Raw genomic sequence first — 24,173 nt, forward strand, 5'->3', positions numbered from 1 at the left:
ATGTGACTCCTCCATTGGTCCAATTAATTTTTGTTCTAGTGCTTTATTCTTTGTAAATTTGTGCTGCATAGGTGACCATGTTCTTGAGCTTGCATGTAAAATTTATATGGTTCTAAGTAGTTCTAATGCTTGATATAGGCTCTAGGCACTTGTAGGAGTAGTTGCTATCAGTTTTATTGAAGTTGGTTCACTTTTGTTTGAAGTTACTAAAAATTTCAGAATTTTTCAGAGAAAAACAATATGCTTAGGAAAATGTTCCAAGGTGGTTCCTCTAAGAAGCAAGGACCCAGGATTGCTATGCGCGATGCTGACGAGGATCCACCAAGAGACGCTCCAGTACGGCCTTGCGAATGGCCGTCGGAAAATTTTATGGACCGTGCGGGAATTAAAGAAGAATTCAAAGCGTATTTGCGCAATGCCAGTCTTGAGGATTTTGAGGCTAACAAATGCCCCCAGTATCATGATCTCACAAGTTTATTTGTGAGGAGGTTTGAGTATTCATCTTCGCGTAATTCTCCTTCAGTCATGTTTGATCTCTATGACAAATCTTATACCATGGACTTAGAGGATTTCACTTCTGCTTGCAAACTTCCATCATGGGGTAGTGTTAGGGATCCCCCTAAATCTGAATTTAGAAACTTTCTTGCTAGTATAACTGTGGGGGAATCTAGAGATATAGTGCAGGCTATCATAGGGAGCATTCACTTTCCTGCTATACATTATTTTGCTCTCTTCATCAGTAGATGCATAAATGCTAAGGATGAAGCATGTCACATGTGTGTCCCTGATCTTAGCATTCTTAGGAGTGCTGTGTTAGGAGACCAATCTTATCATATGGGAGCCATTGTAGCTCGTAGGTTGCACCATAATAGACATAATGGAGATTTCTTTGGAGGAATTTATGCAACCCGTTTAGCTCATTTTCTTGAGATAGACATTCGTGAGGGTGATACGGAGTTGCCTCCTGCATATTTGGATTATAACTCTATGGCTTCGCACTAGTTTGTCGAGAGGCCTGAATCACCTCTCTTATATCGTTTAATTTTTGATAAACGACGTATTTTCCTTATTACTCTCCCTGCTCCTGCCTTCTTTGATTCACAGACAAAAAGAAGATATGTTATTACCAGAGAGGAGGCAGAAGAGTACGAGAGGAGAGCGGAGGCAGCTCGACTCCACGCTGCAGCTCAGCAGGCGATAACTGCTGCACATCAGTATGATCCTAACTATTCTTCGTCACAGTACAACCCCAGCTACACCTATGGGTATCAGCCAGGCCAGTCGTGGCCATAGACCAACTTAGGCCAAAAGCCTAAGCTTGGGGGAGTACGTATTCCTCACCGACATTACATTTATATTCACACACACTCATTGCTAAATGTCGGTGCTCATACTTTTTCACTGTAATATCCATGCTAATTTATTCTCTTTTTCTTGCTTTCTTCTTGTGTGTTTGCTAAATCTTAAGAAAAACCAAAAAAAAATTAGTAGTAGTTTATTTTTCTGCTGTAGTAGTAATAATTAAAAAGAAAACCCAAAAATATTTCTCGTTCTTCTTTTGCTTGTTGGGAGCTTTCCCGTGTAAATAGTTTTATTTCTTTTCTTTTCTTTGGGGTCAGTAGGAGAAGACCATAATTAAATTATTGAAGTGGCTCTTATATACATTATTGTTGATTTAACCAAGAGCCCATATTGCCTTGTCTTCTCCTGTTTATTGAACGCTCGTGGATTCCATCTTAGTCCAATGCACGTACACTCTTATTATTATTCACACCATTCGGTCGTGCAAGTGAAAGGCAATTATGATGATATATGATGGGCTGGCTGAGATGAGAAAAGCTAGTATGAACTCGACCTCTTTTATTTTTGTAAATATGATGAGTCCCTCGTTCTTGATTCAGCTTATTATGAATAAACATGTTTGCAATGACAATTAGAGATCATAGTTGCTTGTGCCATGCTTGATTAGCTATGAGTTATAATGGTTTACCTTGTGTGCCAACATGCTATTGAGATGATTATGATGTGGTATGATGGGGTGGTATCCTTCTTTGAATGATTTAAGTGACTTGACTTGGCACATGTTCACGCATGTAGTTGAAACAAAATCAACATAGCCTTCACGATATTTATGTTCATGGTGGATTATATCCTACTCATGCTTGCATCCAATGTTTATTAATTTTAAAGCATGTACATGGCTATTGTCGCTCTCTAGTTGGTCGCTTTCCAGTCTTTTGCTAGCCTTCACCTGTACTAAGCGGGAATACTGCTTGTGCATCCAATCCCTTAAACCCCAAAGTTATTCCAGATGAGTCCACCATACCTTCCTATATGCGGTATCTACCTGCCGTTCCAAGTAAATTTGTATGTGCCAAACTCTAAACCTTCAAATAAACATTCTGTTTTGTATGCTTGAATAGCTCATGTATCAACCAAGGTTGTCCTTATCTTCCGTGTTAGGCGGGTTATTCTCAAAAGGAGTGAACTTTGCTCCTCACTCACGAGAAAATGGCTGGTCACCAGGATGCTGAGTCCCATGCTTTATGCAAACTAAATCAAAATTAATTGCAAACAAAACTCCCCCTAGGACTTGATGTATGTTGGAGGCACTCATTGTTTCGAGCAAGCCATGGATTGATGCTTGTTGGTGGAGGGGGAGTATAAACTTTACCATTCTGTTTGGGAACCGCCTATAATGTGTTTAGCATGGAAGATATCGTCATCTCTTAGTTGTTACATTGACAATGAAAGTATACCGCTCAAAATACAATTTATCTCTATTTCAAAACTGAGCTCTGGCACCTCTACAAATCCCTGCTTCCCTCTGCGAAGGGCCTATCCATTTACTTTTATGTTGGGTCATCACCCTCTTATTAAAAAGCACTAGCTGGAGAGCACAGCCGTCATTTGCATTCATCACTGTTAATTTATATTGGGTATGACTATGATTGGATCTCTTTTACCATGAATTACAATGTCTAGTCAGTCCTTGATCCTTAAAGGTGCTCTGCATTTATGTTTTGCGGTTCCAGAAAGGGCTAGCGAGATACCATCTTGTTATATCATATTATGATTGTTTTGAGTAAGTGTTGTCATCCGAGATTTATTATTATGGCTTGCTAGTTGATTATGTTATTGATATGAGTAATTATGAGACCTGAGAATTATTGCAAATGTGGTTAGTTATGATCTATGCTGAAAACTTGAATGCTGGCTTGACATAGTTACAACAACAAGAGCAAACAGAGTTTGTAAAAGTCTTTCTTTCTTTCTTTCAGTTTGTCAACTGAATTGCTTGAGACAATCAAGGGTTTAAGCTTGGGGGAGTTGATACGTCTCCGTCGTATCTACTTTTCCAAATACTTTTGCCCTTATTTTGGACTCTAACTTGTATGATTTGAATGGAACTAACCCGGACTGATGCTGTTTTCAGCAAAATTGCCATGGTGTTGTTTTATGTGCAGAAAACAAATGTTCTCGGAATGACCTGAAACTTCATGGAACATCTTAGAAAAAATAATAAAAAATCCTTGCAAAGATGAAGACCAGGGGGCCCACACCCCTGTCCACGAGGGTGGGGGCGCCCCCCCTAGGGCGCGCCCCCTACCTCGTGGGCCCCCTGGATGCCCTCCGACGCCAACTCCAACTCTATATATTTGCTTTCGGAGAGAAAAAAAATCAGAGAGAAGAAATCATCGCGTTTTACGATACGGAGCCACCGCCAAGCCCTAAAACCTCCCGGGAGGGCTGATCTGGAGTCCGTTCGGGGCTCCGGAGAGGGGGATTCGTCACCGTCGTCATCATCAACCATCCTCCATCACCAATTTCATGATTCTCACCGCCGTGTGTGAGTAATTCCATCGTAGGCTTGCTAGACGGTGATGGGTTGGATGAGATTTATCATGTAATCGAGTTAGTTTTGTTAGGGTTTAATCCCTAGTATCCATTATGTTCTGAGATTGATGTTGCTATGACTTTGCTATGCTTAATGCTTGTCACTAGGGCCCGAGTGCCATGATTTCAGATCTGAACCTATTATGTTTTCATGAATATATGTGAGTTCTCGATCCTACCTTGCAAGTCTATAGTCACCTACTATGTGTTATGATCCGGCAACCCCGAAGTGACAATAATCGGGACCACTCCCGGTGATGACCATAGTTTGAGAAGTTCATGTATTCACTATGTGCTAATGCTTTGTTCCGGTTCTCTATTAAAAGGAGGCCTTAATATCCCTTAGTTTTCCAATAGGACCCCGCTGCCACGGGAGGGTAGGACAAAAGATGTCATGCAAGTTTTTTCCATAAGCACGCATGACTATATACGAAATACATGCCTACATTACATTGATGAATTGGAGCTAGTTCTGTGTCACCCTATGTTATGACTGTTACATGATAAACCGCATCCGGCATAATTATCCATCACTGATCCGATGCCTACGAGTTTTCCATATACTGGTTCTCGCTTATTTACTTTCCCGCTGTTACTGTTACAATCACTACAAAATACCAAAAACATTACTTTTGCTGTCTTTACTTTTGTTGCCGCTACCACCACTATCATATTACTTTGCTACTAAACACTTTGCTGCAGATACTAAGTTTCCAGGTGTGGTTGAATTGACAACTCAGTTGCTAATACATGAGAATATTCTTTGGCTCCCCTTGTGTCGAATCAATAAATTTTGGTTGAATACTCTACCCTCGAAAGCTGTTGCGATCCCCTATACTTGTGGGTTGTCAACGGGACAAATGCATTTTTGCCCCTAGTTCGAACCTACCCACGGGTTTTTCCCTTACTTTTCGACTCTGCTCAGTTTTGCCCTTAGATTTTTCTCCGAGATCACCCGAATGCCTTTTGACCGTTTGACCAATACTTTGAAGACTCATAATAAATTGATATGAACTCATAAAAATGCAAATAAGATATCAAAATGTTCAAATAAACATTACCTTTATGTGCATGTCATTTGCATTTAGGACAAAAGTACTATTTAAACTACCTAAGGTTATTAATGTTTTTAACATTATTAAAAATAAAAAAGGTGTAAACAATACTTTTCTCAGGAATAAAAATTACATGCAAATGTAGGTGATATTTTCTGAATACCCTGATATCTTGTTTGCATTTTTCTGAGTTCATATCAACTTGTTATGAAGTTTCATAGAAACTTCTTAACAAGTTGATATGAACTCAAAAAAATGCAAAAAAAGATATCAGGATGTTCAGAAAACATCACCTACATTTGCATGTAATTTTTATTATTGAAAAAAGTATTTTTATACCTTTTGATTTTTAATAATGTTAATAACATTAATAACCTCGGGTAGTTTAAACGATACTTATGTCCTTAATGCAAATGAGATGCACATAAAGGTAATGTTCTTCTGAACATTTTGATATCTTATTTGCATTTTTCCGAGTTCATATGAATTTGCTATGAATTTTCAAAGTACTGGTCAAAGGGCATTCGGGCGACCTCGGGGGCAAATCTAAGGGCAAAATTGAGCAGAGTCGAAAAGTAAGGGCAAAACCCGTGGGTAGGTTCCAACTAGGAGCAAAAATGCAATTGTCCCTATTTCTACATATACATTAATTTTGTGCTACCACGTGTCTGGTAGCCCACACGGTCGATTCTTACCGAGGTGTACTTTCCACTTTTTGAATGGCGCACATGAGCCATACTTTTCTTTGGGGACACTTTCATAAAATGCATGTATGAAAATTCAGGAATTTTTGTTTTAGATTTTTCAACATTTGAATATTCAAAATGAACTTTAAAGATATTTTAATGTTAAAAAAATTAAAGTGAGATATTTCGAAACTTGAAAAAAATTCCGACTTGTGATATTTTTTAACTTTCAATTTTTGTACTTTACACAAGAAACTGGAAAGTTGGAAATGTCACACGCGTAGGCCCCACCTCTTCATCCGGTACCGCATGTGTAGCCAACTGTTACCGCACGTGCTTGTGTACCCACTCCCCCCACCCCTCCCACGTACGACGAAGGCTTCCGACCCCTTCCACATTCCTGGCCCCCACCATGACGAGTGTGCCGCAAAAAAGCGTGTCCGGACAACCATACCCAATGTGCTCCCATGCTTGACCGGGGGTGCATTAAACTGTGGGGGAGCGATTTCGTTCTTGAAGGTTCACGTGGTCAAGTTACCAAAAAAACTCATTTACACACTTTCTCCAAGACAAACATGACAATATTTCCACATATACATTGATTTTATGATATCATGTGCCAGGTAGCCCATGCGGTCGATTCTTACGAATGTGTACGTTCCACTTTTTGAATGGCGCACATGATCCATACTTTTCTTTGGGACACTTTCATAAAATTCAGAAAATTTTGTTTTAGATTTTTGAACATTTGGATATTTAAAATGAACTTTAAAAAACATGTTTAATGTTAAAAAATTAAGGTTGAGATTTTTTGAAACTTGAACTTTCAGAATTGTGACTTGTTATATCTTTTAACTTCATTTTTTAATGTTGTACAAAAGAAAAGGAAAAGCTGGAAAATGCCACACAGGTAGGCGCCACCTCTTCATCTCGTACCACGTATGTTGCCAACTGTTGCTGACGTGCCCTATCCCCCCCCCACTCCCGTGTATGACGACGGCTTCCAGTGCCTTCCACGCACCTGGCCCCACATGACTGTGTAGAAAAAATGCGTCCCAACAACCATATCCATCATGGGTGCATTAAACAAGTGAAGGAGCGTATTTGTGCTCGAAGATCCACGTGGTCAAGTTACCAAAAAACCCATTTACACATTATCTCCAAAAAAACATGACAATAGTTCTACATATACATTGCTTTATGTAATAACATGTCAAAAGATGCAGTAATTTGTTTGTTTCTTATTTTGTATACATCACCAATAGATATGTGTTGGAACTAAAACACATTTTTAATGCTAAAAAAATTGAAGTTGAGAATTTTCAAAACTTGAACTCTTAAAAGTCTGACTTGTGATTTCTTTTAACTTTCATTATTTTAACTTTAGATGATTAGATGAAAAAAGGAAAGCTAAACAAATGCCGCACGGGTGGGCCCTACCTCTTCATCGCGTACTACATGTGTAGTCAACTCTTGCCACCCGTGTTCCCCATAAAAGCGCGTCCCAACAACACTACCAGTGCGGGGTGCACTAAACAGTGAAGGAGCGTTTTTTTTATTTTCATTTTTTAAAACTTTACTCGGGAAGGGAAAGCAAAAAAAGTGTCCGTCAGTGGGCCCAGGCTTTTCATCCCGTACCACGTGTGTAACCAACTGTTGCCACCCGTGCTTGCGTGGCCACCCCACTACTTCCACGCACGACGCCGCTTCCCCGCGCCTCTCGCGTTTCTGGCCCCCACCATGATGAGTGTTCCCCGAAAAAGCGCGTCATAACAACCCTACCAAGTGCGGGTGCACTAAACAGTGGAGGAGCGTTTTCTTTTGACCTTCATTTTTTTACTTTACACGAAAAAGGGAAAGCTAAAAAAATATCGCGTCGGTGGGCCCTACCTCTTCATCCCGTACCACGATGTAGCCAACTGTTGCCACCCGTGCTTGCGTGGACACCCCACCACTTCCATGTACAACGACGCCTCCCCACGCCTCACACATGCCTGGCCCCCACCATGACGAGCGTTCCCTGAAAATGCACGTCCCAACAACCTCACCCAGTGCGGGTGCATTAAACAGTGGAGGAGCGTTTACTTTTTACCTTCATTTTTTTAACTTTACATGGAAAAGGGGAAAGCTAAAAAAATTGTCACGCCGATGGGCCCTGTCTCTTCATTCCGTACCACGTGTGTAGCCAACTATTGGCATCGGTGCTTGCGTAGGCGCCCCACCACTCCCACGTAATGACGCCTCCCCGCGCCTCCCACGTGCCTGCCCCTCACCATGACAAGCGTTCGCCGAAAAAGCACGTCCCAACAACCCTATCCAGTCCATATGCATTAAACAGTAGAGTAGCATTTTCGTTTGACCTTCATTTTTTAAAACTTTACACGGGAAAGGGGGAAGTTAAAAAGATGTCGCGCCGGTGGGCCCTGCCTCTTCATCCCGTACCACGTGTGTAGCCAACTGTCGTCACCCGTGTTTGCGTGGGCACCCCATCACCCCCACGTACGACGACGCCTCCCCGCGCCTCCCGCGTGCCTGGCCCCACCATGACGAGCGTTCCCGGAAAAAACGCGTCCCAACAATCCTATCCAAGGGGGTGCATTAAACAGTGGAGGAGTGCTTTCTTTTGACTTTCATTTTTTTAACTTTACACGAGAAAAGTGAAAAGCTAAAAAAATGTTGCGCGGGTGGGCTTTAGCTCTTCATCTCGTACCACGTGTGTAGCCAACTGTTGTCACTCATGCTTGCGTGGGCACCCCACCACTACCGCGTACGACGATGCCTCCCCGCGCCCCCCGCATGCCTGGACCCCACCATGAGGAGCGTTTCCGAAAAAAGCGCGTCACAACAACCCTACCCAGTGCGGGTGCATTAAACAGTGAAGGAGCGTTTTCTTTTAACTTTTATTTTTTAAAACATTACACGGGAAAAGGAAAAGTTAAAAGCATGTCACGCCGATGGACCCTGCCTCTTCATCATGTACCATGTGTGTAGTCATTGCCATTCGTGCTTGCATGGGCACCCCACCTCTCCCACGTATGACGACGCCTCCCCGCGCCTTCCGCGTGTATGACGACGCCTCCCCGCGCCTTCCGCGTGCTGGTCCCCACCATGACAAGCGCCCCCTGAAAAAGCACGTTCCGACAACGCTACTCATTGCGGGTGCATTAAACAGTGGAGGAGCGTTTCTTTTGACCTTAATTTTTTTTAACTTTACAGGGAAAAGGAACAGCAAAAGAAATCAAATGGGCAGAGGGGTGTACAAATTAAAAGCCACTCTCCATCTGCGGCATTTCCCCACCGCGACTGCGACTGCGACCGCTCTCTCTCTCTCTTGACTGGAGTCAGAGTCTTGTGCTGCTGAGCCGCCGTCTTCTCCGCTTGCCCGTGCCGCCATGGATGGGGTTCCGACGGAGCCTCGCCACCCGCTCCTGCAGGCCGTTCTCGATGGCGACCTCCTCCTCCTCAAAGGTAATAACAACCAGCCCACCGCATCCTTTAGCTCCTGCCCCTACCCTTAGGGTTCCTTCCTTGGTGATGGTAATTAATTTGGGCCGATCACGTGATGTGCGCAGAGATGGCGGGCGTCGTGGCGGCGGACGTCGGCATCAGGGCGCGCGCGCTGACTGTGGCGGTCATGGAAGGGCGGCTGGACATGTGTAGGTGCCTCGTCGAGGACCACGGCGTCGATGTCAACCAGCGCACCTTCACAGGTTAATTAGTCCGGTTCCCTTTGGATCTATTGGCGTCAATTCTGCTGCACCTCCCAGGACCACGGCTAGATGCACAAGTGCACATCACATCCCGGCCCAGTAAGTAATCCCAGGTTAGTTTGGTTCTTTTGTTTTGTTGCAGGTGACACTCCTCTGGCCATTTCTGCGACTTATGGGACGCCTGCTACCACCAGATATCTTCTGGATCGTGGTGCTGATCCAACTTTAGCTGGTGCCCTGTGGCCACCTCTTCATGCTGCTGCAAGTTTTGGTATCCCCTCGCCTCTCCCACACGCGCAGCCTGTTCAACTTCCATCCTGCCATATGTTTTTATTGACATCTAGTATTCACCAAGTTCAGACATATGTGATTTGGACGGTGGAACAAGCAGAAACAATGAGTTTCTGTACGGCAACTTTGAGGATTGGAATGTAAAGTAAATTGGTGTTAATTAATTCTAGTCTTGTTTGCTCACAGATCGATTTTCGGGAGAGAAAACACCGTGTCACTCTCAAGTGTTAATTCTATTCTTGTTTGCTCACAAATCGATGATTTTTGCTAGCTACTGCCTATGTTTAGATACAAAAACAACTAGCTAGAAGTCAAATATTCTAAACTTGGTCCTGGACATGATCATTGGTAACTGGCGGTTATCACATTTGCAAGTGTACAATTCAAAAAAACATTTGCAAGTGTCTACATTTTTTTCTTTTTGCAAAAATAAGCTTATCTTGCTGATTTTTTCTACAAACTTGTATTCTAGGACAATGTGAGATAGTGGAATTGCTGCTTTCAACTGGAATTGATGTGGATCATTTCGATTCTGTGTATGGGACCGCATTGCATGTTGCCGCTACTAATGGTCAAGATGGCTCGATGAATATTTTGTTGCAGCATCATGCAGATGTAAGTCACCACTTTCTTCCTTCTCTTCTGGGCTGTGCAAAAGTAAATCCTGGTTGGTTTCTTAAGGCCCTAAGCGGCTTTATCTCCAGTTCATAACTATCATGCATGCAATGTAATGAGAAGTGGAAATACTGTTGTCTGTTAGTACTTGGGCTCAATCATCTGAACCGAAAGAGTTTGTTTATGTTGGCACAAAGCAAAACATATATACAATGTTTGTCGTTTGACCATAAATAATTCTCCTGAAATGAAACATGCTTATTTTCTCACAGGTGCTCTAAATGTTTGTCTAATTTTTATAATTAAATCAAAAAAATGTATGCTTCTGTGCGTTGAGAAATGCCAATATGTGTAACACACACACACACACACACAATGTGCTTATTTTATTTCCCCATTACTCCTTTTTTTGCAAGTGAATAAATTGGTTTTTCTACTTTCCACAGCCCAATAAGGTTTTCCGCCTTGATAGTACCCCGTTAAGGCTGGCCATGATTTCTGAATCACTGGAATGTGTGAAGCTACTCATTAAGGTCAGTAATCTTTCTCGTTTATGGAGCTTCCTTTAGTGTAGTCTACATTTTCTGCAGTTGACATCTCAAGCACTTACTCAGATGAAACTAAAATTTATTTACACAGGCTGGCGCTGATGTGAATAAAATTGACTATACTGGTGTTACTTACTTGATGATAGCAGCGGGCAATGGCTTATCTGATACCCTGAAATGCTTACTAGATGCTGGCGCTAACCCAGATATTGATGATGGGGTGAGTCACTGAGTCTTGTATTGTTTTCTCCCCCTCTGCCTTCATGGTCTACTTTCATGCGTATTATCTGTTCGTAGTTGGCTGAATGGTTGTGCCTCGGTGGGACATGTTAGGTTCTAGGCTGTTGAGAGATTAGGATAAATGTGCTCAGCCGCTTCTTTTACATCAACTGTACCCATGCTGCTGGGAATATTTTATTCATGCATGAGGATTGAGGAAACACATTGTTTTGGTAAATCATATCTGTTACTACGTGATGCATGGTCTACAGAGAACATGGGAAAAGTATTCCTACCAACATGTTTACTGTGTAATATCAATGGAGCAGATCACCATATCGTAACATTTTGCACCGCCTTGGTCAGCACATATCGGCTGCAGTTCTTCCCAGGTGTTGAACTTACCAATTGCTGCCCAAGGAAGACGGGCATAGGCTTTTCTGCTCTTTTTTCCCCTTGTTTTTAGGAGGAATTCTTTGTAAATCACCATCCTGTGCAATTATCTCTTTGCGGAGGCAGCGGAGTACCTTGCAGGACTTTCATGAATTTATTTATTGTCAATGGAGAAATTCTCCAGTTTTCTTCATTGCCTGGTCAAATAGACACAGGATGCTTTCAAAGACTTATTCTTCTATTGTGTCGATGGCACATTCTCTCTCTATTCTGCTTTGACAAACTAATGCAGTATAAGAAACATATTAGTCTGGGATTAGAATTAATATTTTTATAGGATTTAATCTTAGCTTTATTTCCCGAATTTAGTGGAGAGGTATGGACAAGACTATTCCATTGTTTGTTCCCGCGTTTTGATTTGCTCAAAGCCCATCTAGCCATTTGGTTGAAATTGTAGACTTGGAATTGTAACTATCAATGTTGAAATGCTCTGCTAGTATAGTCCATCTTGTATTAATGATGATCGAACATGAAATCAGCCATCTCATTTACTCCTGCAGTTTGGTACAACTCCAATCGAAATTGCCGCCCTCCAAGCCAGATGGGATATGGTTGCGATGTTATTTCCTTTAACTTCTCCCATTTCAAGATTGCCGGATTGGAGTGTTGATGGAATTATTTCTCATGTGCAATCTTTCGGTTTGAAGCCGAGGGTATGTAGTTCCTTTTCCGCTCACTTACAGTTCCATAATATTATGTACAATGGCTAGTCGTCTTCCATTCTTCTGTTGCTCTGCTCCTGCAGTCATGATTTTTATTGATATTTATAATAACAGAAAAATGTTATGCATACCCAGACCCTGCGCAAGCGGGAGCTACATGCACCGGGCTGCCTTTTTTATAAGCGCCCCACATTTGAGAAAGTTTTAATGTCATTGTTAGGGTCAACTAAGATTCTAAGTGAAGCTTCTTTTCTGTGTTTGTGCTGTATATATGTCTTGACCAAAAATATTTTTTGATCAGGATATACATCTATGTGAAGCGAAAAGAGCTGAACTAAAGTTGCAAGCTACAGAGGCTTTTAAGAGAAAGGAATATATCATAGCAGGAGACCTATATACTTGTGTGAGTCACTGAGCCTAGATGATTATGATAGTTACGGTGTCAATTAAACATGTGCTTGTCATTGTTATCTAGCAAGACACTTCACATTTTGAACACGCCCAAAAGGTTCAATCCCTGTCAAACTGTTCAGTGTCCTAATCTAACTGTTTAAGCTGCAGCTAGACTAGAACCACAGTATCTAAAACAAAGGGCAGTCTGTGTTTTGCACTGTATCTAAAACAAAGGGTATCTAGAACCACAGTATCTAGAACTACAGCTGCATGCTATTATAACAGTTGTTTTGCACTGTTTGTCCTCAAAATTCAGTCTGGATTATGCTCGCAGTTGCTATTGCCACACACACACACAAAAAAAAAAACCCTGCTTTGGAGTTGAACTGCTTATGTTTTAGTTAGAGGAACCGTGTGAACATTCAAAGGTATTTAAAATTCCGGAGTTATCTATATTAATTCATAAAAAATCAGCATCATTTTCCATGTATCTTTCGTGAAAATTCTGTCAGAAATGTTATACTGATTTCATAAAAGTGAATGGTTTCTCTCTGTCTCGATCTGGATTATCGGAAATGTTGGTGGGGTCAGTGAAAATGTTGTTACTGTGTTATGCAAACTACTACCTTGTAACAAAATCTGCATGTGATTGGTCTACTGTAGGCAATGAGTTTTCAGCCTAGTCCAAAAGGTCTTGCAAACCTGCTAGCACATAGGAGTTTCTGTATGTTGCACGCGGGAATAGGAAAAGAGGCTCTCTCCGACGCTGCTAGGTGCACAGTGCTACGACCTCTTTGGCCCAAAGGTTACTATCGACTAGGAGCAGCCTTTATGTTGCTACAGGTAAACCAGAATAAATTTGTTACGGCTATTCTTTCGTGACCATGATGAAATTGATCATCTTCCGGTGTCTACTCACAGGACTATGGAAAAGCAGCTCAGACGTTCGAAGCTGGCTTGAAACTGGACCCTACAAATGCGGATATGGCTAACGCTTTAAGGTAATTGTGTGTTCCATGTCTCCATGTTGCGAGGAATCTTGTGCAGTCCCACCTGCTTGATTGGTCCCCTAAAAGGACGAACTATTTCTTATATGCTCCCTCTGTTCCTGAATATAAGACGTTTTCGCAGTTCAATTTAAACTGCCAAAACGTCTTATATTTAGAAACAGAGGTGGTACGTAGATCGAAGTCCTTCTGGAGTGCAAGTGTTTTCTGTGTCTTGATGGTCTAAACTCGGGCATCATGCGGATTTAATGATTTAAGATCTATTAAGAGTGAGTTTGGAGCTACAGCTCTGGTTCTCAAATCCATGGAAAGAAAGAGAGCACCTTGTCCTGGTGCCCTGTGCATGCCTTTGTTCTGTTCAATCTCTGGAAAAAAAAGGCTCTTTTCACTATTTTGACCCTTTCAGAAAACTTTAGCACAAAATGAACTCCACACAAAACTATTTCACAATCTGACCCTTTTGGTAACGCCACAAGCCGTGGTGTTTCTTCTCTATTTGAAAACGCCGAACTAGCTAGCGTTGCTTCACTTCATAAATAAATGAAAAATGTGAAAAACTAGTTGAAACGCCAACAACCCTTGGCGTTGCATGCTTGGGCAGCAACGCCCACCCCATTGGCGTTTCCAGCAACGTTACAAACTTTGGCGTTTCAGCCCTGCTACGTAGCGTCTCGATCAGGCCAATAACGCTAGCTAGTTCGGCGTTTTCATATAGTGCAGCAACGTCACGGTCTTTAGCGTTTCTGAAAAGGGTCAGATCGTGAAATTGTTTTGTGTGAAGTTCATTTTGTGCTAAAGTTTCCTCATAAGATCAGAACAGTGAAAAAGGCCGGAAAAAAAGAGCCATATAGAAGTCTCGCCCGCCCATTGCTTACCCCAAAAATATTTTTCGTCGCAGGGAAGCCCAAGAGACGGCGAGGAATCCTCCTCGCACCAGGGGGCTGGAGTGCCTTCACCCATTTGGAATGAGACGTTCCTGGAGTGATTGAGGCGCTGTTTCGTTGCTATGTCCAGTCCAGGGTATGCATGCCTGCCTGTTATTCTCTTTTCCTATGTCCAGTCCAAGGTATGCGTGCCTGTTATTCTCTGGAGAGACTGAGACTCTGTTTCGTTGCTTAAGACTCTGTTTTGTGTTGAACCGTCCAAGAGTACTGATCTCATGTGCTATATTGTAGACCGTGTAAACATGGCTATCTGTACATTGTGGTTATATGTCGTCTCCGTGAACCATTGTGGTTATATATCGTGTGCGTGAATCACTCTGAAAAATGCGCTTGTCATGGTGAAATCTAAGCAGTACTATACTGGCTAGAAAAAAAGGATAAAAGGCAAAAAAGAAGTGTCATCTAGGTAGGGGATCGTGTGGAACTGCAGATATATTTTAGTATTTGAGAAAAAAGAAGATAATTTGTGTGTAAAGCGGGATTTAGTATGGCGTTGGGCATGCTGTAGATGTTAGCTGGGAGTGGGAGGTTTGCTGGTGGGTACGCACATTAGAATCCTGAAAATACAGTGCTTACTGAGGACAAAGAGAGGATTCTAGGGGAATTCTGCACATCTCTATTTTTTTAGGTAAATTTTGCACATTTTTTGCCATCACCTGTTGCTGGGTGGTGAATTTAACTAGAAACCACACAAGCATTTACGGGCTCGTGTTTGAAAAACACACGCTCGAGACGGTCCAGTGGAGGAATAGGGGCATGTCCAGGGTGCACCCACGAGGCGAAATAAATCAAAAGGAAAACAACATAGACTGCAGTCTGCTGGACAAAATGTGTCTTTCATGCAAACGAATAAAAGCATGTGTATCTACACGAAAGAACAACTGAGTCATGTGCACAGATGAACATATACCAACACACAAATGATAATTACAGATAGTAGTACTCATCATGGGTGCATGGAACAACAGAAACTAAAAGGAATGGTGGAATACAAGGAATACAAAAAGATGCATCATCACTATCTCGCTAACCGGATACTATGCCACTTATTCTAGAAATAGCACATCGTGGCTCCGGACGGGGTTGATCTCCTCCTTCAGCTGTCATATGTGAGTATCACATCAATTGTCAATCATCGGTGGCTTGCCCTTCGGAGGCGGCTCCGGCTTCGGTTCGGGCTCAGGCTTGGGCTCTGGCTTAGGCATAGGTTCAGGCTTAGGCTCTGGTTTAGGCAATGGTTTGGGCTTAGGCTCTGGCTTTGGCATCGGCTCAGGCTTGGGCTCTGGCTTCGGTTCTGGCTTCGGCATTGGCTCGGGCTTTGGTTCTGGCTTTGGCATCGGCTCTGGCTTGGGCTCTGGCTTCGGTTCCGGCTTTGGCATCGGCTCGGGTTTGGGCTCTGGCTTTGGTTCCGGCTTTGGCATCGGCTCGGGTTTGGGCTCTGGCTTTGGTTCTGGTTTGGGCATCGGCTCGGGTTTGGGCTCAGGCTTAGGCTCAGGTTTGGGCATTGGGTAAGGCTTGGGCTCGGGCTTTGGTTCCGGTTTTGGCATCGGCTCGGGCTTGGGCTCGGGCTTGGGTTCCGGTTTTGGCATCGGCTCAGGCTTGGGCTCAGGCTTGGGTTCCGGCTTTGGCATCGGCTCAGGCTTGGGCTCTGGCTTAGGTTCGGGTTTCGGCATCGGCTTAGGCTCAGGCTTTATCGGCTCGGGTTTGGGCTCTGGCTTTGGTTCTGGTCTAGGCATCGGCTCGGGCTTGGGCTCTGGCTTCGGTTCGGGTTTTGGCATCGGCTTAGGCTCAGGCTTCATCGGCTCGGGTTTGGGCTCGGGCTTTGGTTCAGGTTTTGGCATAGGCTCGGGCTTGGGCTCTGGCTTTGGTTCTGGTTTGGGCATCGGCTCTGGCTTGGGCTCAGGCTTAGGCTCAGGTTTGGGCATCGGGTCAGGCTTGGGCTCAGGCTTTGGCATCGGCTCCGGCTTCGGCTCCGGTTTGGGCTCTGGCTTTGGCATGGGTTCAGGTTTGGGCAGAGGCTTAGGCTCTGGCTTTGGCATGGGTTCAGGTTTAGGCAGAGGCTTAGGCTCTGGCTTTGGCATGGGTTCAGGCTTAGGCATTGGCTCTGGCTTGGGTTCCGGCTTGGGCTCCGGGTACGGCATCGGCTTGGGCTCCGGCTCGGGGAGCTTCTCGGCGAGGCCCCGACCAGCGGCGGCGGCCTGGCTGAAACCAGAGGCCGCGACCAGCCCGACGAGGAGCACGGCAAGGAGGCTGTGCCTCGCCATTGCTGCTCGCTCCTTCCTCTCGCAGCTCTTGCTGCACCTGTGCTTCACCGCTTCTAAACCTCTCAACTGAGATAAAGTGGATGGGGTGTCGGTGTGGTTCCTCTGAATGGTGGTGTGGAGAACCGGAGATGGCATATGGGGTGGTTTTATAGGGCTGAGCAACCAAGCAGGCCAGGACGCGTGTGCCACACTCCCGAATCCCGATCGACCAGTGCCGGTGGGTCTCCGGGTGGATCAGGTTACCTCTCTCAACTTTTCATCTGCCGTCTGCACCTTCCTCCCGCCCGCCTGGACTGCAAGGCAGCAGCAGCGGTACCAGTAATGAGAAGAGACCGCGGACAGTAAATTCGTGCTGTGGACGCCGCCGGACGCCGGACGGCGGATGGCTGGTGGCCGGTGGCGCGTCGCCGTCGCGCCTTGAAATCCATGTCGGGGATTTCTCCGTTGCGCGTAGCATCCGACGACGCCTGATGGGTGCGGGTCAAGTCCGGCGACTGTTCTAGGCAGCTGCTAGCAGGGGCTGACGGCGACGGGGCACTGAGAGTTGAGCCTCAGCTTGACGGCATCATCAACTCGACTGCGCCGTAGTACGATTTCACGTGGAGCTTTTACTGCAGCCTGTACAGATTTTTCGGACAGAGGTAAGCTAAAGTTGTGGTCGTCAGGCAGGCACGAGCTCAACCCGTACCGCCCTGAACCCGTTGCGTACGGCGAGCCGCTGCCACCGGCGACAATCGCACGGCGCCTGTCGAGCCATGGATCGGCAGCTTTGAAATTGTTCATGGGTGGATGGGGCCGCGGACCGACCGACGCTTGCTTGGTCCGGTTCGCGGTATTGATCGATCGGTTGATTGATTGACCTGTTAAAACTTAAAAGTCACGTACGCACGCGGCCAGGTAGGCAGAATTGCTTTTGTTGATATTCCTCCAAGCGCTTTTTGCTTGAACAAGCGTCTTTGTTGCTGCATTTTTCTCCTTCGTGTGGGGCTTGCGGCGTTGATTAACGCTGCAGCTGTGATAATGTAACATGTGTTGCGTGAACATGGTACTACTAATCAAGATTCATTGATTTAACAAATGAAGCAACCTTCCGACGTATGCCAAAATAAATAAGCGAGGCAACCTGCCCACCTAGCTATAGCTAGCTAGATTGTTATGGTATAAGATCGTTTTGCGCCCTACAACTATTCGCGTGGAGCTCACACAAAATTATCAACGCGCAAAAGTGAAACTCAAGCTGCGGTGGTTAGACGGACGCCGTAACGCAGCCCGTTGCGTGCGTGGTTCATGTAATCATGTTGTTTGACCGTCCGTGCATGGCCCGGTCCATCTATCTGGGGGGCACGGCAGCCCGGCCAGGGTGTGCCATCGGAGGCAGTCGTCCTACCGTAGCTATCGAGACCATCTGCAACGTTGAAAATGTTCATCGAGATGGATCGGCCGACCGACCGACCTTTGCTTGCTCTTGCTCACGGTATTAATTGCTTGACTGGCTAACCTCATTGGTCACGCGGAGGCACCAAAATCTTTGCGTTGATATTCGAAGCACATTTCTCACGAGCGTTTGTGCGAGTACCGATCAAGTCAAGCACAGCCACACCTACGTGTTCTTCTTGCCGCGTTTCCCTTGTGGGGCTGCCGCATTGATTGACAACATTGCGGCTCAAGTTGCGTAACATTGCAATGGAGTTTTACTGATTATAACAATAACAAAATGAAGCAACCTTCCACACCAAAAATTGAATAAACGAAGCAACAACCTACCTTACCTAGATCGTGTTGCTAACATGCAAAGAGATCTTGCGCGTGTGTCCATGCGATGACAGTAGGAGGAGCAACCGTATTTTAGCTCCATGTGGTCGGCCAACCTTTGGTAGAAATCATCAGAAGATCGACCGGCCGTGTACACGTTAGTGCAATCTACAAAGTAGTGAAAAAGCATGGGCGGCCGGTAGAAAGCGACCCACGCGTCGCGGTTGCCATCACCCGATTCAACATTTTCGATCGGGAAGGTACGCGCCGGATCGCCGGAATCGAATCGCTGCCTAGCTTTTGACTGTAGCGCGTACCACGTACCTAGATAATTAAGGGCATCGATGCCCCGGGCTCCACACCAATCGCTTCACTTCAATTCACGGCGGAAACGATAGGTCTCCCTCCAGAAAGGAACTGACCCCAAAGATCTCTAAAAAGATCTGTGTGAGTGTGATCTGTACTACCAGAAGTTACCATCCACTCATATTTGTTGAAAAATGGACGAAAAGTGTGAAAATGCAAGCTCGTTGTCATTGCGTAGTAGTAGTGTTCAACTTGCATATTGCATATGTGTGACCACGGCTATGTCCTTTAGTAGTAGGAATAATGTGTCTCGCATTCTATCCCGTCCCGATGGTGCGTCTAGCATCGTCGGAGAGTGTGTGTGGAGGTGTGTCTTCATAGGATCTCGCGGGGTTCGGTCGGTGCTGGTATTGGGTGGATCCGGTTTTGTTCTTCTCCGTTCGGGTGTTTACAGGTTTGATCCTTCTGTTCTACAACTTTCGACATCAGCGATGGTTACTACTTTGGTGTGTTGGCCCTATGGGACTTTAGCACGACGATTACCTGACTGTCTCTTACAACAAGATTTGCCTGGCTTCGGCGAGAGAGGGGCGATGACGGCGACGTGCCTTCGATCGCTCCGGTGCTTGCAGTCGTGCTAGGTGGTCCATGGATATGATTGTTATTTTTATTACCTCTGTTATTCTTTGTACTGACATGATTAAAAATGAATAGTTGAAAATTTCTCGAAAAACAAACTTGCATATGTCAAGTAGACAATATTTATCTTTTAACATAATATATTTACCAGTTTGGTTGTCTCCAAATTTAAATTCACCAGAGACAACATCGCATGTTCGCTTAGTTCACGAAGACAGATATTGGATGGCAACGACTGGTTTAAGTTTCTAAGGCCAACTCCACCGCGCGACTCTATCCTGTCTGGCCCCGTCCGTTTGGGGCAAAACGAACAAAGGAGGCGGCCCAGCGTGCGATGGCCCGGACCCATCTTGTCTGTTTTGTGTCCGGGCCGACCCATTTCAAGCACAAACTTGCGCCGGGTTTGGGTCGCGACGGACAACAAACGGACGCGCGCCCGTCCGCGTCGGGGCCGTGTGGCAAGCGGCCACCTACCTCCCACCCGCCCACATCAATGCGCACGAGCGGGCGGCCCCACCTGTTATCCGCACGTCGAACGATCGCCGTCCTTCTTTAAGTGGGAAGCGCGGACGGGTCGTCGTCCACACTGCCCCACGCCACCCCGTGGCCTCCTCGAAACCCGACAGCGGCTGCTCCCAAACCCTAGCCAAGACCTCGCTAGCCGGCCGCCCGCAGCCATGGGCCTCTGGAACTACGGCCGCAAAGGCAAGCACGACCGCGAGGCTGGTTCCTTGTCGGGACGCCGCCGCGGCTCGGTGAAGAAAGAGGAGCCCGCCTCGCCATCGCCACCACGCCGGGCCCCCCGCGCCGCCCGCCTTCTCCATCGCGCCCACGTCCGCCGGCGAGCGCAACCGGCATTACATCCGCGCGTCGATGTGTCGCCGTTATTGGGAGACGAGGACGCCGCTCCCCTGGAGTGACGTCCATCTCCCCAATAACTGGCATCTCTCCGCCGATCGGGTCCCGATCCCGCCGGTCCCGACAAGCAGCCGTGCGCGCGACGAGGAGATCGAGCGCCGCCGCCGCCTCCTCCCCGACGACCTCTTCTACGACCCCAGTGTTGGGGATCATAGCAGAAATTTAAAATTTTCTACGCATCACCAAGATCAATCTATGGAGTAATCTAGCAACGAGGGGAAGGTGAGTGCATCTACATACCCTTGTAGATCGCTAAGCGGAAGCGTTCAAGTGAACGGGGTTGATGGAGTCGTACTCGTTGTGATCCAAATCACCGATGATCCTAGTGCCAAACGGACGGCACCTCCGCGTTCAACACACGTACAGCCCGGTGACGTCTCCTACGCCTTGATCTAGCAAGCGGAGAAGGAGAGGTTGGGGAAGACTCCATCCAGCAGCAGCACGACGACGTGGTGGTGGTGGTGGAGGAGCGCGGGACTCCAGCAGGGCTTCGCCAAGCACTACGAGAGACGAGGAGGGAGAGGGGTAGGGCTGCGCCAACAGGGGAGGAACTTCATGTGTTGGGCTACCCCTTTGCCTTCACTATATATAGGGGAAGAGGGAGGGCTGCGCCTCCACCTAGGGTTTCCTCCCTAGGGGTGGCGGCAGCCCTAGATCCCATCTAGGGTGGCGGCCATAAGGGGGAGAGGGGGAGGCGCACCTCAGGTGGGCCTTAGGGCCCATCTGCCCTAGGGTTTGCCCCCCTCCCCTCTTGGAGGCGCGTTGGGCCTTGGTGGGAGGCACCCCAGCCCACCTAGGGGCTGGTCCCTTCCCACTATTGGCCCATGTAGGCCTCCGGGGCTGGTGGCCCCACCTGGTGGACCCCCGGACCCCTCCGGTGGTCCCGGTACACTACCGGTGATGCCCGGAACACTTCCGGTGGCCAAAACCATACTTCCTATATATTAATCTTTACCTCCGGACCATTCCGGAACTCCTCGTGATGTCCGGGATCTCATCCGGGACTCCGAACAACATTTGGTAACCGCGTACATACTTTCCCTATAACCCTAGCGGCATCGAACCTTAAGTGTGTAGACTCTACGGGTTCGGGAGTCATGCAGACATGGCCGAGACAATTCTCCGGTCAATAACCAACAGCGGGATCTGGATACCCATGTTGGCTCCCACATGCTCCACGATGATCTCATTGGATGAACCATGATGTCAAGGATTTAATCAATCCCGTATACAATTCCCTTTGTCTATGCGGTACGATACTTGCCCGAGATTCGATCGTCGGTATCCCGATACCTTGTTCAATCTCGTTACCGGCAAGTCTCTTTACTCGTTCCGTAACACATCATCCCGTGATCAACTCCTTGATCACATTGTGCACATTATGATGATGTCCTACCGAGTGGGCCCAGAGATACCTCTTCGTTTACACGGAGTGACAAATCCCAGTCTCGATTCGTGCCAACCCAATAGACACTTTCGGAGATACCTGTAGTGTGCCTTTATAGCCACCCAGTTACGTTGTGATGTTTGGCACACCCAAAGCACTCCTACGGTATCCGGGAGTTGCACAATCTCATGGTCTAAGGAAATGATACTTGACATTAGAAAAGCTTTAGCATACCAACTACACGATCTTGTGCTAGGCTTAGGATTGGGTCTTGCCCATCACATCATTCTCCTAATGATGTGATCCCGTTATCAACGACATCCAATGCCCATGGTCAGGAAACCGTAACCATCTATTGATCAACGAGCTAGTCAACTAGAGGCTTACTAGGGACATGGTGTTGTCTATGTATCCACACATGTATCTGAGTTTCCTATCAATACAATTCTAGCATGGATAATAAACGATTATCATGAACAAGGAAATATAATAATAACCAATTTATTATTGCCTCTAGGGCATATTTCCAACAGTCTCCCACTTGCAGTAGAGTCAATAATCTAGTTCACATCGCCATGTGATTAACACTCACAGGTCACATCGCCATGTGACCAACATCCAAGAGTCTACTAGACTCAATGATCTAGTTCACATCACTATGTGATAAACACTCAAAGAGTTCTGGGTTTGATCATGTTATGCTTGTGAGAGAGGTTGTAGTCAACGGGTCTTGCCATATTCAGATCCCTATGTATTTCGCAAAACTTTATATCGTAGATGCTGCTACCATGTTCCACTTGGAGCTATTCCAAATTATTGCTTCATTATACGTATCCGGTATCTCTACTCAGAGCTATCCGGATAGGTGTTAAGTTTGCATCGACGTAACTCTTTATGTCGAACTCTTTATCACCTCCATAACCGAGAAACATTTCCTTATTCCTCTAAGGACAATTTTGACCGCTATCTGGTGGTCCAGTCCTAGATCACCTTTGTACCCTCTTGCCAGACATGTGGCAAGGCACACATCAGGTGCGGTACTCAGCATGGCATACCGTATAGAGCCTATGACAAAAGCATAGGGGACGACCTTCGTCCTTCCTCTTTCTTCTGCCGTGGTCAATCTTCGAGTCTTACTCAACTTCACACCTTACAACTCAGGTAAGAACCCCTTCTTTGACTGATCTATTTTGAACTCCTTCAAAAACATGTCAAGGTGTGCGTTCTTTGAAAGTATCATTAGGCATTTTGATCTATCTCTATAGATCTTGATGCCCAGTATGTAAGCAGCTTTATCCAGGTCTTCCTTTGAAAATCACTCTTCAAACAACTATTTATGCTTTCCAGAAATTCTACATCATTTCGAATCAACAATATGTCATCCACATATACTTATCAGAAATGTTGTAGTGCTCCCACTCACTTTCTTGTAAATACAAGTTTCTAGCAAACATTGTATAAACCTAAAAGCTTTGATCACTCCATCAAAACATATATTCTGATTCCGAGATGCTTGCTCTAGTCCATAGAAGGATTACTGGAGCCAGCATACCTTTTAGCATCCTTAGGATCGACAAAACTTTTTATTGTATCACATACAACTTTTCTTACAAAAACTGGTAAGAAAACTTGTTTTGACATCCATCTGTAAGATTTCATAATCGAAAAATATAGCTAATGCTAACATGATTCCGACGGACTTAAGCATCGCTACGGGTGAGAAATTCTCATCGTAGTCAACTCCTTGAACTTGTGAAAAGACTCTTTCCCACAAGTCGAGCTTCATAGACGGTAACATTACGCCCACATCCGTCTTCTTCTTAAAGATCCATTTATCTCAATGGCTTGCCGATCATCGGGCAAGTCCACCAAAGTCCATACTTTGTTCTGATATATGGATCCTATCTCGGATTTCATGGCTTCTAACCATTTGTCGGAATACGGGCCCACCATCGCTTCTCCATAGCTCGTAGGTTCATTGTTGTCTAACAACATGATATCTAAGACAGGATTACCGTACCACTTAGGAGTAGTACATATCCTTGTCGACCTACGAGGTTCGATAGCAACTTGATCTGAAGCTTCATGATCACTATCATTAACTTCCTATTCAACAGACGTAGGCGCCACAAAAAACATCTTTCTGTGTTGCATCACTCTCTGGTTGAAGTTAAGGTTCGACGACCTCATCAAGTTCTATCTTCCTCCCACTCAATTTTTTCGAGAGAAACTCCTCGAGAAAGGACATGTTCTTAGTGACAAACAATTTGCCCTCGGATCTGAGACAGAAGGTATACCCTACTGTCACCTTTGGGTATCCTATGAAGATGTGTTTGTCCGCTTTGGGTTCAAGCTTCTCCGGCTGAAGCCTTAAGCATCGCAGCCCCAAACATTAAGAAACGACAACTTTGGTTTCTTGCCAAACCA

General features: G+C 45.6%; 2 protein-coding genes across 3 annotated transcripts; one reads left to right on the forward strand and one right to left on the reverse strand.

Annotated features, from left to right (window-relative positions):
• The first annotated feature begins 8,916 nt into the window (after window positions 1-8,916).
• LOC125535752 (uncharacterized) lies at window positions 8,917-14,775 on the forward strand. 2 transcript variants are annotated; one of them, XM_048698825.2, is made up of 11 exons: window positions 8,918-9,106; window positions 9,211-9,348; window positions 9,491-9,619; window positions 10,112-10,254; window positions 10,701-10,787; window positions 10,894-11,022; window positions 11,975-12,127; window positions 12,438-12,539; window positions 13,193-13,372; window positions 13,451-13,530; window positions 14,435-14,775. In XM_048698825.2, the coding sequence occupies exons 1-11, from the start codon at window positions 9,031-9,033 to the stop codon at window positions 14,523-14,525; spliced, it is 1,308 nt and encodes a 435-aa protein (XP_048554782.1). In that variant the 5' UTR covers window positions 8,918-9,030; the 3' UTR covers window positions 14,526-14,775. The 2 variants fall into 2 exon arrangements, with proteins under 2 accessions (XP_048554783.1, XP_048554782.1); XM_048698826.2 differs by lacking the exon at window positions 12,438-12,539 and having other exon boundaries at window positions 8,917-9,106.
• A 571-nt stretch (window positions 14,776-15,346) lies between these two features.
• LOC125535753 (uncharacterized) lies at window positions 15,347-16,874 on the reverse strand. Its single transcript, XM_048698828.2, has one exon. It carries the CDS (start codon window positions 16,742-16,744, stop codon window positions 15,602-15,604), a length of 1,143 nt encoding a protein of 380 aa, XP_048554785.2. The 5' UTR covers window positions 16,745-16,874; the 3' UTR covers window positions 15,347-15,601.
• Between the last annotated feature and the right edge of the window lie 7,299 nt (window positions 16,875-24,173).

Source organism: Triticum urartu, chromosome 2A, assembly GCF_056163025.1.
Source record: "Triticum urartu cultivar PI428250 chromosome 2A, HENAU_Tu73, whole genome shotgun sequence".
Lineage (NCBI taxonomy): Eukaryota > Viridiplantae > Streptophyta > Magnoliopsida > Poales > Poaceae > Triticum > Triticum urartu.

Coding starts and splice junctions, on each gene's coding strand:
- LOC125535753 (XM_048698828.2), bottom strand. CDS start 16,744: ATGGCGAGGCACAGCCTCCTTGCCGTGCTCCTCGTCGGGCTGGTCGCG.
- LOC125535752 (XM_048698825.2), top strand. CDS start 9,031: ATGGATGGGGTTCCGACGGAGCCTCGCCACCCGCTCCTGCAGGCCGTT. Junction 9,107..9,210: donor CGACCTCCTCCTCCTCAAAG/GTAATAACAACC, acceptor TGATGTGCGCAG/AGATGGCGGGCGTCGTGGCG. Junction 13,373..13,450: donor CAGCCTTTATGTTGCTACAG/GTAAACCAGAAT, acceptor GTCTACTCACAG/GACTATGGAAAAGCAGCTCA.